At 36.1% G+C, this 18,845-nt stretch overlaps 1 protein-coding gene across 4 annotated transcripts in view; it reads right to left on the minus strand.

Moving 5' to 3' along the window:
• The window catches only part of kcnab2b (potassium voltage-gated channel subfamily A regulatory beta subunit 2b), a 42,894-nt gene extending 26,505 nt beyond the window's left edge, over positions 1-16,389 (minus strand). For 2 of the 4 annotated variants that reach the window (XM_016549115.1, XM_016549114.1), the window contains exon 1: positions 15,981-16,389. In XM_016549115.1, the coding sequence (XP_016404601.1) occupies positions 15,981-16,366 (386 nt within the window). In that variant the 5' untranslated portion in view covers positions 16,367-16,389. Of the gene's footprint in view, positions 1-2,161; positions 3,124-15,980 lie in introns of those variants that run through there. The other 2 variants (XM_016549116.1, XM_016549118.1) reach the window with 2 other exon arrangements.
• Between the last annotated feature and the right edge of the window lie 2,456 nt (positions 16,390-18,845).

An 18,845-nucleotide genomic window follows, 5' to 3' on the forward strand; every position in this document is an offset into this window, starting at 1 on the left:
AAGGCGGGGCATAGAGGAGAAACAATAATGTACAGTATGTGGAAAATAATGTGTTATTTTTACTTTAAACCGCATAAACGTATTTCATTACACCAAATAATGTTCTTTTTAGCAGCATCATATGACCCCTTTAAATAAATACATTACAATTTGTCTAATAAGCAGATCCGTAACTACATGAATAGATCCACATTATTGTATAATTACGTTGTGAGTTATTCACTCTTACAGCCAATGTGTGTAGAAAACAAAAAGTAGTGCAAATCTGATTGTTTTTTATCAATAAAGACATAATTGCTGATCAGGTAAATTAAAAAATGATCAGGTAAATTAAAATTACACACACAAATCATGTTAAGCAAGTCCAAAAACCGTCCGTAAGCCTCATCTCGTATTCCAGTGGAATGAACCCAGCCTTCACGACTATGACATGACATTTACATATTTACAGCTTTGAATTTCAAAGACTTAATTACAATGGGGGAATTAGCTTTAAGGGCCAAGACATTTGGTAGCAGTGCAGCGAGAAAGAGAAGCTTTTCAGGTGTTCAGTTACACATTAGTTTAATCAGGAAGTGGAAGACACTCTACATTACCTTGCATGGCTACAAAGTACCTTTGATGTACAATTACGCAAATTACAGTATGGACAAATGAGGAGGTAGGGTGGGCTTACTTTAAGGATCGAGCACACTATTATTTTATCAGTGAGCAGATAGTAAGCAGCACGGGTATGTTACAAAAGACCGTGGGCTGTATGAACGCTGCAGTCGAAAAAGTGAGAGAGCATCCTGTGCTCCTAATAATGCTAAGCAGTGGAACATGATCACACTGCATCTCTATTTCATATAGAGGACATGCTAATGGGTTTAACAGGCACTAACAGAAATCTCCATCTCAAACCCATCCTCTGAACCCAGACAGCAGAGCAATGCGTCTACACAAATTCAGTTAATTAGTCAAATGAAAGACTTGATCTTTAACTTTGGAGATGTCAAGAGGTCGATATTAAAACTATTTCTATTTCTATTATTTTGTCTAAAATAAAACACCTCAAACTGAATTCAACTGCTTTGAATGCTATAAGCGAATTTAGGCATGACATCATTATAATGTACAGCATGAAAAAAAATGGATATTCATATTGAGATTAACAATTACATTTAAAAGAGACATTTACGAATTACATTTAATGTTATTAATTTGTTAGTGTTAGATTAAGTGATCGTTAGATGGAAATGAATGAAAATAGAAATGGGGAAATTCTAATTAAATCAATTGCTGTATTAAACAAACAAACAAACAAACAAACAAACAAACAAACATGAATTTCGGAAATGAACCCATATGGAGCAGATTTATATAAAAACGAGCCCAAAAAATATTTAGATAAAATATTTTGTATGTATATACATACCAAAAGAAAACAAATCATGATTATGATTTAATTATTTGAAATATTCTCAGTTTTTAAATTCACAAATATTTGGATCGTGCCACAATGAAGTATAATGGCTATAGTAAAGGCTACAGAAAATTCAGCTTTGCCATCACATGAATAAATAAAAAAATTTTAAATATTAAAATAGAAAGCAGTTTAATAATAATAATAATAATATGAAATAATATTTTACAATATTACTGTTTTTACTGTATCTTGGATCAAATAAATGCAGCCTTGGTGAGCATAAGAGACAGTGTGAACAGTAGTTTATATATAAATACAAACAGACAAACCAAATCAATTACTCATAATTTGTAATTATTTGTAATATTTTTAATTCACAAATATTTTACAGTACACTGAATAAAATATGATAAAATATGCTTCTCAATCACTACCATCTCAACATTCACAACTACTAACTTAACCACAAGAGATCAATGAACAAACTAACTAACCAGCCAACTACACAACTAACCAATCAACTAAATAACATTTCAGACATTCCTTTTAAACCATGACAACTTTAAACTGTTAAACATGTGAACCAAACTGACCCTGCATAACAAATCAAATCTCAAGAGTCACAATTTTCGGTTTGAGACAACTTTACTTTGCTCAAATCACGTGAACATCTGATTACAAACAGTCTAAACTGGAGACAGCACAGAAAGGTTAAAGTGCTACATGTTAATTCTTGGAGTTCCCCTCACCTACCTATATTTCATGCCAGTTCTCAAGCAGTGGTCACCAGAGGAAGGCATGTTCTGCACAGACAGTTGGCCCAGGCTGCGGGCCACCATCGCCACAGCACGAAACTTGCTTTTTGTCCCCAAACTCGGGCTGTTGGTGTTCTGTCGGTTCAGTCGGTCCTCTGTGCTGCGGCTGACAGCTCGGTGGTCCGTGCACACAAAAGACACCTGCATGCTGACGGCGAGCCCCCGCAGACAGCTTTACCACGGTGAGGATGCTGACGCTACAAAGAGCAACTAGCCCTAAAATCTCCCAATGCTGTTACCTCAACAACTAAAGACAAGTGTCTTCCTGCCCTGAGGACAACGAGGAGAAAGACAGTCACTTTTCTTAAAACTTGAAGAAAATGTCGTTAAAAAAGGTCAGAATGGATGTGGCAGCTGTCAAAAAGGTGAGAGCAACACTCTGTTTAAACCACAAGTGCAGTTATCGCTCTGAAGTGCTGCCAGAGTGTGCATCTGTCCATGTGTCGTCTGTGTGTGTGAAATGTGTGTAAGAATGTGTCTCGGTGCGTGTGTGTGCGCAAGTCTCTGTGAGAGTGAATTCCTGCGCTCTGGCTCCAGGGTAGCAGCAGCCCGTGAAGCGGTGAACTCTGGGCACCAATCACATCAACACACAGAACAGGGGAGAAATCCCACATCCATCCACGTCACACTGCAGCACATCAAGCTCACGCTTATCCGCTCTTCTCCACTCTCCTCTGACTGCACTGTAAGTGTGAACTTGCTCCTTTTTATTCCCCACTTTCTTCAGTTGCTTTATTGTTGTCCATCCAGTATTCCTAATGTTAACTGACAGTCAGTTTTCATAATCAGGCTTCTGGTTTAGATCAACTTCCAGTAATGTTTCCCACTATGTGCTGAGCAAATGCATAAATTCTGAGCGAGAGAGAGTATATAAAACAGCATAGTATGACGAGTGCGAGCAAGCAAGAGAGAGAGAGAGAGAGTGTGTGTGTGTACTAGAGAGAAAGTGGGAAGGTCTAGCTCTCACTATGTTGTGTTAGATCAGCTCGTATCTGATATTTCACACTGCCTACGCATGACAGAATGTCCGAAGACAAACACAAATCTGGTTTGAGAGTCACATGTTAAAAAGAGCTGATAAAATAACAGATGTGGCTTTTTCTTTGTTCTATAACAAAAGATACTGTGTGGTGATTTAAATGAGCAGAATTCTCACATGAGTAGATTTTAGTGACTTCAGTGCACATGACTGCTGCAGTTCTATGAGTGTGGGAGTGAAGTAAGGTCTATTATGCAGTCTGACCATCCATTAATATTCATGACAAACATTTGAGTATGCAGAATGCAGATTGTCCGCTAGCCTTCATTTCTGATGACTTCTTGTGCAGAAGGCATAATTTCATTCAACAATTTTAATCTCATGAATACGTCACATTCTTGCCTAAAAGTTTATTCACAATTCTTCTGGATAAAGTAAGCTTCAGACAGTGATTGTAACAGAGTAATGGAAGAAAAAATATGCCAAATTTTTCTTTCAAATAAATGTTATGTATTGATCATGATGCTACAAATAATTAATTAAAATGCTATATTGAGTACAGACAGAACGACAGATAGATGGACAGCCGGAAAGAAAGAAAGAAAGAAAGAAAGAGAAAGACAGACAGACAGACAGACAGACAGACAGATAGATAGATAGATAGATAGATAGAAGAACCTTACAGAGGAGAGTGTCTTTTATATATAGTGTTACACTAGAAGCTTGAGGACACAAATTAGCAAAGAAAAAATCTTGACAGAGATTTTTCAGTTAAACAAACAATAACAGTTCTGCATACCTCTACAGAGTATTTGCAGAAACATTGCATATCATAAGACACAGTTGTAAGTCAGAGATCAGAGAAGAAGCCATAGATTAAAAATGAAAAAAATTATCTAGTCTAAGCTAACTGCTGTGGTCCTTAGTGCAATGGTGTCTGTGAATGTGCGTGAGTGTACGTCCCGCAGACCGTAAACACTGAGATGAGCTCTCTTATAATCTGACACACAAATGACACACGCTATTCCTGCATCTCTAGCACATTACTGTGCCTAAAGCCACTACTGCGCATAAAGCCACTGACTGACAGAGCCACTGCCTGGTTTTCATGCACTTGGGATTAGAGGAACGCGTGTCATCCCGACTCTAGATGAAAGCAAGTGGACAGGCGGCTTAAGTGAACATACAGAGTTTCCTGAACGGCACTTTGACACTCGCTAGCCTCAGGACAAAGACTCTGCCAGCAGGCTTGAGTAAAGCAGCGGTCCATTTAAATCAGACAGGCAGACAGAAAAACAGGATACTGAACTCGGGCATCTTTCATCACGCTGTATCTTGAAAAAGAAAACTGACAGGAAATCATGGCTTGAGATGAGATGAGAAAATGTGTCCATATGTAAACTCCAATCCACTGGCAACCAGTTTCACCCCATCTGCCACTGCACATAATCCAGAGTCACAGGCATGCCACATGCTAACACAACACACTGAAATATTAAGCAAATATTGATGGCAATGTTAACCTAAGCTGACATGACCTCAGGAAAGAAAAAATCTATAGCAAAACTTTTCAAAGTTGTTTGACATTTAATGTTAAAAGACAGGCAATGTTTGCACTGAAGAGATGGATTTTAATCAAAACAGCGAAAATATGGAAAGTAAAAAAATTACACTGTGTGATATTAGCAATGTACTTAAAATTGTTTGATTAATTGACCCGCTTGAGCTACGCAAGCTGAAGAATCAATGAACACTGTAAACTGTAGAGCTTTGCTGGCTGGTTAACTGACTTAAAGCTTTTGGGGTCAGTAAGTTTTTTTTTCTTTTGAAAGAAATGAATACATTTATTCAGAATGCATTCAATTGTTCAAACAATGAAGACATTTATACTGTTGCATAAGATTTCCAATGATCAAATCATCCTGAAAACAATGTATCCACAGAAATATTAAGCAACTGTTTTCAACATGGATAGTAAGTACCAAGAATATCAGGATATTAGAATGATTTTTGAAGGATCATGTGACACTGAAGACTTGAAAATTCAGCTTTGCCATCACAGGAATGAATTACATTTTAAAATATATTAAAATAGAAAACAGTTATTTAAAATTGTAATAATATTTCCCAATATTACTGTTTTTACTGTATTTTTCATAAAATAGATGCAGCTTTGGTGAGCATAAGAGTCTTTTCAAAAACATTATAAAATCTTACCAACTCCAAAATTTTGAATGGCAGTTTACATATGAGATTTATCAGATATTTGCAACATAAATGTTACAACTTGCATCTGCACAAAATTACGCAATTTACAAGTGAATATTGTGAATGGTTCTTCCCATAAAAACGCATTAAAACACAGACAGCGAATAAATTAAGCAAAAATTTCACAATATAATAATAAAATGTATGCATATTTTGAGTTACTGCAAATATACAACAAATTATATTAAATATGACAAAATATTTACTACATTTAAAGGACACTTTCATCAAAAGGAATAAAAACAAATGTCAAGTTCTGTCATGAAACTCTAGATGGTGCAGGCTGATGGGTCGTTAACGCAAATTGATGGTATACACAGCGTTAAACTACTTGGCACAAGCTGATTGGTTAATGTTGCATACACAGCCAGAGAGTTTACTGCTTTACATTTAAATGGCTGGTCAGCATTCACTAGAGCAGTTCGCAGCACGCTTTCAGAGTTTCTCTGAAACCCTAGACCTTCCCCAGCTCCACCTGTATAGATCTGCTATGGGTTATTATACTGCATAAGCTACTTGTGCAGCAGCAGTACATCTTAAATACTTACAGCACCGTATCGACATATGTATTGGCAGTAGCAATTTCCTGTACTTGCTTCGCATCAGCAGCAGCAATAATCTACAACAACAGCAATAAACAACAGCAGCAGCAATTCAGCAGCGTAGCAGCTCTATTCCGGCAAGACCAAATACGTTAACACAGTCATATCCATTACCATTCTAAAATCATCCAAGAGTTGTCATGATAGAACTGTGTAAAAATGAACACTCCGCCACAACTGTTCTGCTGACATTGCTGGCCATCTATTGAATGCTGCTGTTGTTCCCTAAAAAAAGATGCTAAGCTCTAAGGTGTTCCAAGAGTGCTGCAATGTGATCCTCCAGGAAAAGAGTCCACTTACCGGACACTGTGAATAAACAAGGGGGACAGAATAATGTACATTTTGTCATGGTCACAAATGTATTTGTGTCATGGTGACCCTGTGAATGGATTAACACTGAAGTTATGAGTTTACATACAGACAACAGCTCACTGCAACACGCACGATCACATGTCAGCCTTCTGCCATTCCAATACACCATTGTAAATCAAATCCCTCACCACTGCTGCAGGTAACAGATAGTTTCAATATTACATTTTAGAGGCTAGTTTTAAATGTCAGTGCAGCCGGATGTGAAAGCAGTAATTGAATTATCATTAGAGAAAGGAAACCAGAGCCACAGCCCATTAAGTGTCAAACGGTTGAGTATGAGGCTTAGTGTTGCACCAGGGGAGATGTGACCGTTCTAATGAGAGAGGTGGGATGTGTGAGGTGTACTTGAGAAAGAGAAGGCTATCGTGCATCAGCTGTAAGCCTGGTTCTGTTTTAAGGGCACTTTTTTTAGTGGGGCATTTGCACTGCCTAGAAAGGCCATCAGTCTGGAGATGAAAGTCATGAATCAAAACCTTCTTAGTATTACAGATGGAGAGAGAATACATGTGGACTGCATTGTAGGTTGCTTTGGTTAAAAGTGTTTTCTAAATTAGTTAATGTAAATTATATAAATTATTATGAGGTCATAAACATGGTTTAACAATTATAGAAGAAGAAGAAGAAGAAGAAGAAGAATTGAATGAAAAACCAATTGAATAGTTTTACATGGAGTACAGCACACTACACTTAATGACTTCATCATGAAACATGTCAAAATTGCAACTGGATCTCAGCACTGGTGAGATTCTCCAGTCTTCTCTTAAAGGGAGGTGCCCTGTCATTTGGGAGTTGGGCTGGGGCCATAGGTCTCCAAAAAGCAATAATCACCCATTGTTCATCGCTTTTAACCTCCTGGCACTTCAAACACCTCTACTCCATTTAAACTGTCAAGCGCTCCCTCCTTTCACCTTTGATTAGAAGCCTAACTCCAGACTTATCCACAGTCAAATAAGCTCTGGAAAATCCTCCAGAGCCGTTCAATCATCTACCACCCCACAGCAGAGCTCAGTCTCTCCACAGTGTGCTTCACCGCAGGGCTCCAGCTCTCATCATAAGCTCACGCAAACACCCAACAATTACCTCTCAGAGCTACAAACGACACTCTCATCCTCATTATATTCACAACTTTGTGGATTAAAACAGTAGTTCATCCAAAACTCAAACTTCTACCAGTATTTACTCATGTGGTTCCAACCAAAAATATTTGAGGAATTATTCAGTGGTGGTTGATCATTATTAGGGTTGCAGAAAGGTGGAATTTCCAATAAATTTCAGAAACATTCCAGAAATTTTGGAAACTTACCCGGATTTTTTTTTAATATTCCAGGAAATTTTGGAAAGTTTCCGGAAGTTTACAGGAAATTTTCCACCCCTTTGCAACCCTAATCATTATCCATATGTAGGGCCCTATGATTTCCGCGATGCGGAAAATGCAGACAGAAACACAGAATCCTGTCATAAAAATGGAATTTACTGTATAAAGCACAATGTCACAGAATTTTGGATGGGTAAATCAAAAGGAGGTTAGTACACCTAAATCAAACTGCGATAAACGCCATACTAGTGTATGTGAATATTAAGCCACAAAATACTATTTAAATATGAATGGCACAGATGCACGGTTTCATTTTCAGCCTCTGTCGCCTCAATATATGAGTACATGAACACATGAACATAATCTCTAGAACTGCTCTGAGAGTCACTTCATGAGCATTTACCATTTCTTTTGAAGAAAAACTATTATTATATCATATAGACTACAAACAGAAACTTAAAGGTCTTCACAGCAACCCATCAAAATAAAAGTTCAGTTTAACTTGAAGAAACTGTGACAGAAATATATTAATGTAATTAATTAATAGCACTACTACTAATAATAAAACATTATTTTAAGGATCATTTACCAGAATTTTTTTTTTTTCATCAGAAATTGTTTTATAATACACAATACAGTATTTCTGTGGGGAAAAAAATAATGTTTTTTTTATATATATATACAATCAATTATTTAGAGATGATTTGGTTATTAAAATTTAATGAAACCATTCAAATGAAATCCAGAAAATTAATGGAAAACACAGAATCTGGTAAAAAATCAAACTAAAATTCACAAAGACAGAAAAAGTGTTTCATAGGGCCTTACAAATTACATTTTTGTTAAACTTTTAATAAATTGCTGTTAAATTGTGCAAGTTTCATGATTTCAATTAATTAGTCAAAATTGCCTTTTGATTAATAAACTTTAATTTATCCATTAAAACTAGAAAAATTAAAACGGAAAAAACTGAATCTAGAAAAATTAAAAGGGAAAATGGAATTTGGAAAAAATAAAATTAATTTGGAAAAATAATACAATGGATTTCATAGGGCCCTACATATGCTGGCAAGCTGAAAAAAAGGCCTACGTATGGTCTACTACTAGCATACTACTTTTATGATGGTTTTTATGTCAAAAGCTGCAACAATTATACTTTTGTGTTCAACAGGAAATAACAGGTTGAGAAAATAATGGCAATTTTAATTTTGGGGTGAATTGCAGATTCAAGTCTGTTAAGACTTAAGAGGTTCATACAGTACACAAAACTTCTTTGTAAGACAGACTTTTTGAGTGCCTGAACATTAATTGTGGCAGTTAATGCTGTGAATTACTCATGAGCCAAGAGTGCTCAGTCCTGAGTACAGGAGAACAGAACAAAAGAGCGTGCCAACTCATTCTGCTTGAGGCTTCTCAGCAGGACTCAAACAAGAGCTTTATCAGATCAGTGATGATGACTCAACCATACAGAAAAAAAACTCATATCTTCTCAGAAGATTAATTACAGTGGATTCCAGTTTTTATGAGCTCAAATGAACTGAGACACCAATATGAAATAATATACTTTTAAAATGAACTAATGAAAGTATAAAGGCACCTAAAAAATATTCCCTTAATTAAATTGTAACCTTTAAATTTTAAAGGACTATTTCAGCCTATTTTTCCTGAAAATGTACTCACCCTCAGGTCATCCCAAATAGGTTTGTTTGTTCAACAGAACAGATTTAGAGATATTTAGAATTACATCACTTGCTCATTAATGGATCCTCTGCAGTGAATGGGTGCCGTCAGAATGAGTTGAAACAGCTGATAAAAACATCACTCCAGTCCATCAGTTAACGTCTTGAAGTGAGAAACTGTGTGTTTTGTAATAAAGCCAGCAGAAAAAACAATCCGCACACGGTCAAATGCAGGGCAAAACCTCCTCAAAAAATCTTTATTATAATGCTTAATCAGAGGCCGTAAAAAAGTGCAAAGTGCAAAAGTGAAAAGTGCAAAACGTTTTCGAGACTTTTTTTTTGTAATAAACAAATTTAAAACAGCTGATAAAAACATCACAATAATCTACAAGTAATCCACACAACTTCATTCCATCAATTAATGTCTTGTGACGTGAAAAGCTGCGTGTATGTAAGAAACAAATCCCTCATTAAGCCATTTTAACATTAACTATCACTTCTGGCCAAAATACGAGTCCACAATCCATAATAACGCTTCCTCCACTGAAAAAGTTTTTGTTTGTAAACAGTGTTTGATCTGTGCATAGTTCTCTCCTGATTCAGACGAGACAGCTGGAGAAACTATTATGGACAGAGGACTCGTCAACAGTTCAAACTTAAAAACGTCTTCAGAAATGTATTACAAACACACAGTTTCTCACTTCAAGACGTTAATTGATGGAGTGGAGTCACATGGATTATTGTGGAGTTTTATCAGCTGTTTGGACTCTCATTCTGACGGCACCCATTCAACTGCAGAGGATCTAAGTGATGTAATGCTGTGCATAGTTCTCTCCTGATTCAAACGAGACAGCTGGAGAAACTATTATGGACAGAGGACTCGTCAACAGTTCAAACTTAAAAACGTCTTCAGAAATTTATTACAAACACACAGTTTCTCACTTCAAGACGTTAATTGATGGAGTGGAGTCACATGGATTATTGTGGAGTTTTATCAGCTGTTTGGACTCTCATTCTGACGGCACCCATTCAACTGCAGAGGATCTAAGTGATGTAATGCTAAATTTCTCCAAAGCTGTTTTAATGAGGAAACAAACGCATCTACATCTTGGATGAGGGTGAGTACATTTTACAACTGTTCCTTTAAAGTTAATAAAAAAAAGTTAATGTACATATTATGCATAAACTCCTCTCTTATATCTAAAAACAACCAAACCAAATGAGGGAAAACACAAGCAGGCAATCAAAAAGTCGCTTCTCATGTATATTTATAACTTTGTTCTGTCAGACCCCTGAAGGTTACTGTAAAAGACATATCCTAAAGCTCTGCAATCCTGATGACATTAAAGAGACTTAAGTGCACACACATATACGAACGCACACGACAGGCTTCTCAGAAAATGTGCCTGCCAATATAGTGCACAACTCATGCGAAATCCATAAATACATTTTTTCACATAAGCTACATCTCATTAGACTGTAACATCCCCGTCACTCTCTATGATGAAGCGAGTAGACTTCTAATGCAAAGTCGAACTCCGTGTAGCAGAGAGCAGTTGCTTTGCCTCTCAATGTCAAACGCTGTGTGGTTACATACTAGAGCTGTCACGTGCTAGAAGCTCTGTTTCAGAGATTATAAATGGAACAAACATATTTATTTAAGACATGTGGACAGACAATAGAAAATTCAATAGAATAGAAAAAAATACCTAAATCTCATTTGATTTTTAGTAGTATTTGATGTGTGAGAGCCTGAGCAGGCAGTAACACACCAGGTGGACAGCATAGCGATTACTGCATTAAAGCACTGACAGCAATTACAGCTACATATACCAGCTGCTGCAATTCAGTTGCGCTGAGCTGGTCCGCAAAGCAAGGAAAATGAAGAGTGTAATGATCAACAAATTAAAATGAACATGTTGCAGAAAATTGCAATTCCATAAGCTCTCTTTTCACTAATGATGCACACAAAAGCACATTCACATCTCCAAAGGAATAAAGAAACACCTTACAGGTCTAAGAATGTGCAGATATTGCGAATCTGACATCTGTCCTAGTTCAGTAGTCTTTACATGTGAGGACATGTTCAAGTGGTACATAAAGAAATGTGTGAAGGGTGTGATAAAACAGAGGTTCTCAATATTTTTGACTACAAGTCCCCCGCTTTGTCCAAGACAATATTCAAAGGCTTCCTCGTAGCTGTTGTAATAAAAAGAAACTAAAAAAGTCAGTTCAATGTTTCACACTTACCTTTTTAGCATTTTAATTAAGATTATGTTAAAATAACTAAATTAAAAATAATTTTAAGACTGGAAGTTTGCCTTAAGAACCACTGATGTACAGTAAAATGAATAAATATTATTCAAATTACTCAAATTAACACAAAAGTGTTAACATTTGCTGAAAATAATAGACTTTTACAGGTACATAAGAACATCTTTGTGTGCATGTGAAAACTCGAGCAGAAACACATAAACCAAAAATGTTTGTAAAGCTTTTAAATTTGCTCAAATGTCCACTGTTTACAGTTTTCACACACTAGTGTGTGTTCAAGTTTTTTTATTTTTCCAATCTCATTTTACAGTCTCTGTAACAGTTTGTATTGTTAATAAAATAAATAAAATTATGTGTATGTTTTTTTTTACTTAATTAGAAAAAAGCAAAATAGATGCAGTTTTCATTAGTGATGTCAGACTTTTGGATACCACTGCATTTATTTGCAAGAAAAACTAGAAAAACTTCCACAAGACAAATCCCCGATACTGAGGGAAAGACTGATCTGCACACGTTCAACTCCCCAAAAGTCGATCTATTACAAGGCAGCAGTTATAATGATGAAATGCCGGGTCTCCCGATTCAAGCTTACGCTGCATGAGCAGCTTAATTCACAGCTACAGCGCCTGCGGTTCTCTCTCACATCGCTCCATCTTCTACATGCTCTTTCATTTTACAGTCTCTGTAACAGTTTGTATTGTTAATAAAATAAATACAATTATTTGTATGTTTTTTTTTTACTTAATTAGAAAAAAGCAAAATAGATGCAGTTTTCATTAATGATGTCAGACTTTTGGATACCACTGCATTTATTTGCAAGAAAAACTAGAAAAACTTCCACAAGACAAATTCCCGATACTGAGGGAAAGACTGATCTGCACACGTTCAACTCCCCAAAAGTCGATCTATTATAAGGCAGCAGTTATAATGATGAAATGCCGGGTCTCCCGATTCAAGCTTACGCTGCATGAGCAGCTTAATTCACAGCTACAGCGCCTGCGGTTCTCTCTCACATCGCTCCATCTTCTACATGCTCTTAAAAAAAAGCTAACTGCACTTTCTTTAAATTGAATTCATACAGCCTGGCCTTTCACTGAGCAGACCTGGAGGGGACAGCACGAGACCGCCTGTCCATCAGCACACTACTGAATAGTGAAAAAGAACAGAATAGATCAATGAGTTTAGATTAGACTTTTACATTCTATAAGCACATTTGGTCCCACTTAATATTAGGTTTCTTTAACTACTTATGTAATAAAAAAAACACTTTGGATTTATACTTCCTATTAATGTGGGATACAGTGCAAAGGAATGGTCAACAGTGTAATTATAGATGAAATTGCATGCAGATATTTTCTTAAATTTAAGTACAACATAAAAACGTGCATTTTATCAAAAGATTAAATGTACTAACATTTAAAAAGATGACATTTTATCACATATTAGTTAAAGTATATCCACATTTTTATGTTTATATGGAAAGCAGGAATGCATACTGCATATTCGAATTTATATTGTTACTCTGTTTGATAGAATAACTTATTCAGCTCAAATGCACAGCCTTTTATGCAGGATTTATATTAAATATTCTTTCCATATCAGTAACAATTAAATTAAATTCAAATGTATTTGTATGGCACTTTTCACAAAGCTTTAGAAAGAATAAAATACTTTACAATCAGCCTTACAAAAAGACTTACAATCAGCAAAAGTGCCAAGGAAAAAATTCTCCCAAGAGACCTTGGGAGAAACTAAGAACCCATGCTCCTTCCTGACCTTCAATGGACAGGGGATATAAATCATACACAAAAGCTAACTTTCATATAAAGGGAAGACAAAGATGTGATGGAACCCAATCCATTCAAGGCAGTTTTACAGCACCGTCTAATCCAGGCCCAGTGAAGCATGTCTTATGGACCCCGTCTTTAGCTTGGTATCATCCTGCAGAAAGCTCTTTTTGTTGAATGTGATTATCCCAATTAGTCTGATGTACTGAGATTATGCCAAACTGCAGGACATGTTAACGTTAAAATGGGACATAACAAATACAAAGACATTAAATCCATGTTAATTTATGTTTTTTTTTTATTATGTTTTTTAAAAGAAGTCTCTTATGCTCACCAAGGCTGCATTTAATGTATAAAAAAAAATAAGTAAAAGTAGTAATACTGTGAAATATTATCACAATTTTAAATAACTGCTTTCTATTTTAATATATTTTAATATGATATTTAATCCTGTGCTGGCAAAGCTGAATTTTCACATGATCACATGTCACATGATCCTTCAGAAATCATTCTAATATACTGATTTCATTAAACAAATGGTAATTATTCCAAACTTTTGGCTGCCAGTGTATGCATTTATTTATAATCCTGGCTGCATTATGTAAGTGCATGTTTAATACAGAGTACATTCTCTAAGGGGAATTACCGCATAAAAAATAAAAGGGAAACACAGAAGGAAAAACAAAGAGACAGAATGAGCGGCGGCCTTTAATTGAAGAGGAAAGTAGAGCAGAAAAGAGGCCTGCCTCATTAGTTCTGCAGGACAGAAAGAGAGAGAGACAGAGACAGACCCTCCTGCACGGCACTTAATTAGTTATTAATTATTACTCTTGTACGGATAACTGTTTACATTCAAGTCCAGGAGTCGATCTTGGGATGGCAGCTAATTGCATTGTGATATCAGACTACGGTGGGATTCTGGGACAAACAATCAATCATAGAACTGAATGTCTTTAATCCATAAAAATGTCATCTCAAAATGTAAGCATTATAAATATGTAATTCTATGAGAACTGAACTTGACAAATGAAGACATTAAATACAGATGGACTGGTAAGTGCTGTTTCTAACAGACACAGACTTGATGATGCCAAGATGATGTGCACTTTCTGCCATCTGGTGGACATCCCTTGCACAGCAGTTCATTAGGTTAGTGCCACCAAATGAGACATGAGGATTAGCATGATCCAGTTAGCCCCTGCTGGTAGTTGCTGTAACTACACTATCTGGACCAACGATGCACTTTTTTACATTTACAACCATTTAAAAGTAGCCGTATATTCCGCTGGCAATATATATAATGCAAAATATTTCATTATAGCAGATGTTTGGACTTGAATAGACCTGGCTGCTGCTTTTCATGTCACGATAGTCGCTAGTAAAAAGCTTGGGACTGTTTAGACATGACAACACGGAGACTATTTAAATCCACAGGCAAAAAGGACGGTAAAGGAAGTTGATGATGGACTTAGTGATTAAACAGACCGATATAGATGTATGGGAGCATGTGGCAGGTAGAAAATAGACAACTGCTTTCAACAATTCAGCAACATGTCAGGCTGTGAATATGATCCTGTGTACAGTGTGAAAACTGTAAACAGTTGGCATTTTAGCAGGAAGCTAAAATCATTTGTATTTCTCACTTGGAAAACCACTTGCTCATGACGCTTTGTTTAATCGATACGGATACAGATTCAGAATGTGACTAAAAACAGCACGGTTTGTGTTGATGAGTGATACCTTTGCTTCACCATTTTCGTTTTTTAAAGCCATTGCGATTAGTTGCGTTACTATCTTCGGTAATTGAATCATCTGTGCGATTATGTGTCACGCACTGAGCAATCTTTGATCCAAACTGGAAGACACAGACGCAGACTGCTGACATTCTACACCACTTTTAACAAAACACTACGTAAATTCAACAAAAAATTAAAATATAAAAATAAAAACAAATAAAAAATATATACCTTCCATACGAAAATTATTAAAACTAAACTGAAATACATATTAAAGCTATTTAGAAATATTTTTTAAAAATGAATAAAATGAGAACAGCATAAGAAAAGTATGTAAATTTAACTAAAATTAAAACACAAAAATAAAAACTAATTCAAAATATATGACTTCAGTACTAAAATTATTAAAACTAAACTGAAATAAAAATGAAAGCTATTTAGAAATATTTTTTTAAAAACTAATAAAATGAGAACAGCGTAAGATAATTGCATAAATTAAACTGAAATTAAAATATAAAAATAAAAACTAATTCAAAATATATATTATCATATGAATAATAAATCTCACTGGTTGAAAGACCAACTAGTAACTTACCAATGAAGAAAGCACATCTTCACAAATAATTATCAACCTTGATTAATATGGAAGCCACATTCCTATCCAGCATCAATCATCGATCGCTAATCACTTGTGAAACTCAGTCCCAGATTTAAAAGCAGGACTTGCATCCTCTGTGGCCCTTACCTGTACCTCATCCCAGTCTGGAAGGAGATGGACTCCTGTAGCGACACTCCATTGGTCCTCAGAAAGTCCTCCAGGTTTTTGAGCTGGGCGGCCGCCCGCACCTCACGCAGACTCCTAATCTCCCCCAGTTCCCCCCCACCCTGCCGCAAAGGGTACAGGCCCTGGTCAGACAGGTAGCGGTCGATGTCGCTCCGCATGTTTTCGCTGAAGGACAGGGACAGCATCTTGCCGCTGCTAATGCTGCTGCTCCTCCGTATGCTGTTCCCCGGCGGTCCATTCTTGGGGATCTGCAGGGGTTCGGAGGGGACACTGTGTTGGCGGCTGAGGCGGTGGCCGGCGTGCCCGACCCGCACCTCAGTCAAACTGCTTCTGTGAGTGGCAAACATGCCCTACCACCAGGTGACCAGGTCTCACACACACAGACAGAAGAGTGAAGCCAGTGGCATGACAGAGACTAGCAGACTGTTGCAGGTCAGAGCCCTTGCTTTAAATAGCGCCCGCCTCCCATGACAATCAACACCGCATTCAGAGACCACCCTCCCAGCCCCTTTCTCCTGTGGGACTCCAATACAATGGCCAGTTTTAACGGGCTGATCTTCATAGAATAAAGTCAAGTGGGAGTATTCTTCCATACACATGCGTGATCAAGCAACAGAGGAGAGTGGACATTCAGGCATGCGTGAAGAATGCTGTAAGTCCTGCCGCAGTTGTTCTGGAAAACCCGAATGCCAAAACTATCCAGGACCAGTCAGTTAAATCAGCCTAACCAACGTATGACGGTCAAAAAATAGACTGGCACTGACCCCAACAAAGGCCAGAATCCTAAAAGTAAACATCATGTACTTTTCACTTGTAGTATAGCAACATAACAAGAGGCCTAAATACAAAATGTGTCTATATTCATGTTTCTTCAACTTTTATGTACCAGGCTAATTAGGTTTTGGGTCGATTTAGGTAGATTTTTTAAATTAAAACTAATATCACAGATTTTTTTTCAGTTACTTTGTTACATGAAGATCACACTAAAATGATCATGCCTTCATCACTTTTTTTACTACTTTTTATTTATAGACTAAAACCTCACAATTTTAAACTTAATTAAAATCCACCATAAAAATATTAATTATTGCATGCTTAAACTTATAAATATTAATAGTTTATAAAATATATAAAAATATATAAAATTATATATAAATATATTCAATAGTGATATATAAAATTATATATATAAATATTGAAAAAAATAAAATGAAAAAATGTATTGTTTGAAAATTATTTAAACCAATTTTTCTAAATACTGTAAATCATCTGCATTTTATGACTGGCTTTCTGATGTGATATCATTTCTGCCACACAGAGCAATTTTTGCCTCTACAAATTGTTGTAATGTTAGTGAGCGTAGTTACCAAAGAGACAACAATGTTAGTGAAGAACATGATGATTGTGTGACAAAAACAAAGGGAGAAAAAAATCACAGAATTAAAAATAAAAAATATATTTAAATAATTTACAATTAAGCTGCAATTGTCGAATTATGCAACACATACTTATTTCATTTTTTATTGTGTTTTAAGAATATTCATTTCTGCCACACAGAGCAATTTTTGCCTCTACAAATGTTGTAATGTTAGTGAGCGTAGTTACCAAAGAGACAACAATGTTAGTGAAGAACATGATGATTGTGTGACAAAAACAAAGGGAGAAAAAAATCACAGAATTAAAAATAAAAAATATATTTAAATAATTTACAATTAAGCTGCAATTGTCGAATTATGCAACACATACTTATTTCATTTTTTATTGTGTTTTAAGAATACATAAAATATTAACTATGAATTTAGCTTTCTACCATATCATTTGAGATGTGTTGGAAATGACGGAAAAAAAAAGAAAGATTAAATTCTTCTGTGATGCACATGTATCACTGCTGGACATTTTTAGTTGACAAATTTAGAGAGAAACTAGTGAGAGTGTGAAAAGTGTGTTTTAAGAGATTTAAAATACACAGGGTCAAAAGTACCCACAGCCTGAAGAAACAACCATATATTTTTGCAATCAAGCAATTAAAAAAAAAAAAAAGTGAAGTGGTCTGATGCTGGTTATCTGTGGTTTTGATGAATAATAAACTAATAATCACAGATCTAAATCTTTGTAAGATTGTTATGAGGAATGCTGAAAATAGTCACTGCTCAAACAATGCCAAACTGACTGGTGTTCTGCATACAAACGACAACAGAAATCCATTTAAAACAATATACAAGAACCCCTTGTGCATGCCTAGGACATATCTGAATAATTTACTCAACAAACATCCATGTCACATCATTAAAAAGCGATGCTTTCTTGTTATTAAACATGACAGTTGAATTCAGTGCAGCACATTTTATTTTAGAACACCTGTTAGAAAATGTGACAATAGTGTCACTGCGGTCAGGACAGCATGTACAGGCCATGTACTGTATACAATCATGCTTATTCAGATCTAATCATTTGAATCCACATCTCATGTGAGTCTCTAGTCCTCTGAAGACACAATCCTGGTCCAAAACGACATTTCTCCCATCATAAAAAGTAGAAACCGGCTTCATAGCTCATCGAGTCAGAGATAAAATCCACCATATCTGCAACATTACAGCCTCTGCTCATTCTTCACAGCTTAGTTTTCAAAGCTCCTACAGTGGGAAGAAAGTGACTCAGTATGAGGCAAACCGACCTTCTTTACTCTCATAGCTAAAACATCATGACGCAGTAGCTTACAGTAGACCAAGACAGTCTGTGGATGTAAGCCCTGCTCTCCGTTCCCCCCATCACACTAACGCCTCTAACCTGAGAGAGGACTGTGGGCGTGAGTGGGATCACCATGCA

Source organism: Sinocyclocheilus rhinocerous, unplaced genomic scaffold (assembly GCF_001515625.1).
Source record: "Sinocyclocheilus rhinocerous isolate Xijiao unplaced genomic scaffold, SAMN03320098_v1.1 scaffold72, whole genome shotgun sequence".
NCBI lineage: Eukaryota > Metazoa > Chordata > Actinopteri > Cypriniformes > Cyprinidae > Sinocyclocheilus > Sinocyclocheilus rhinocerous.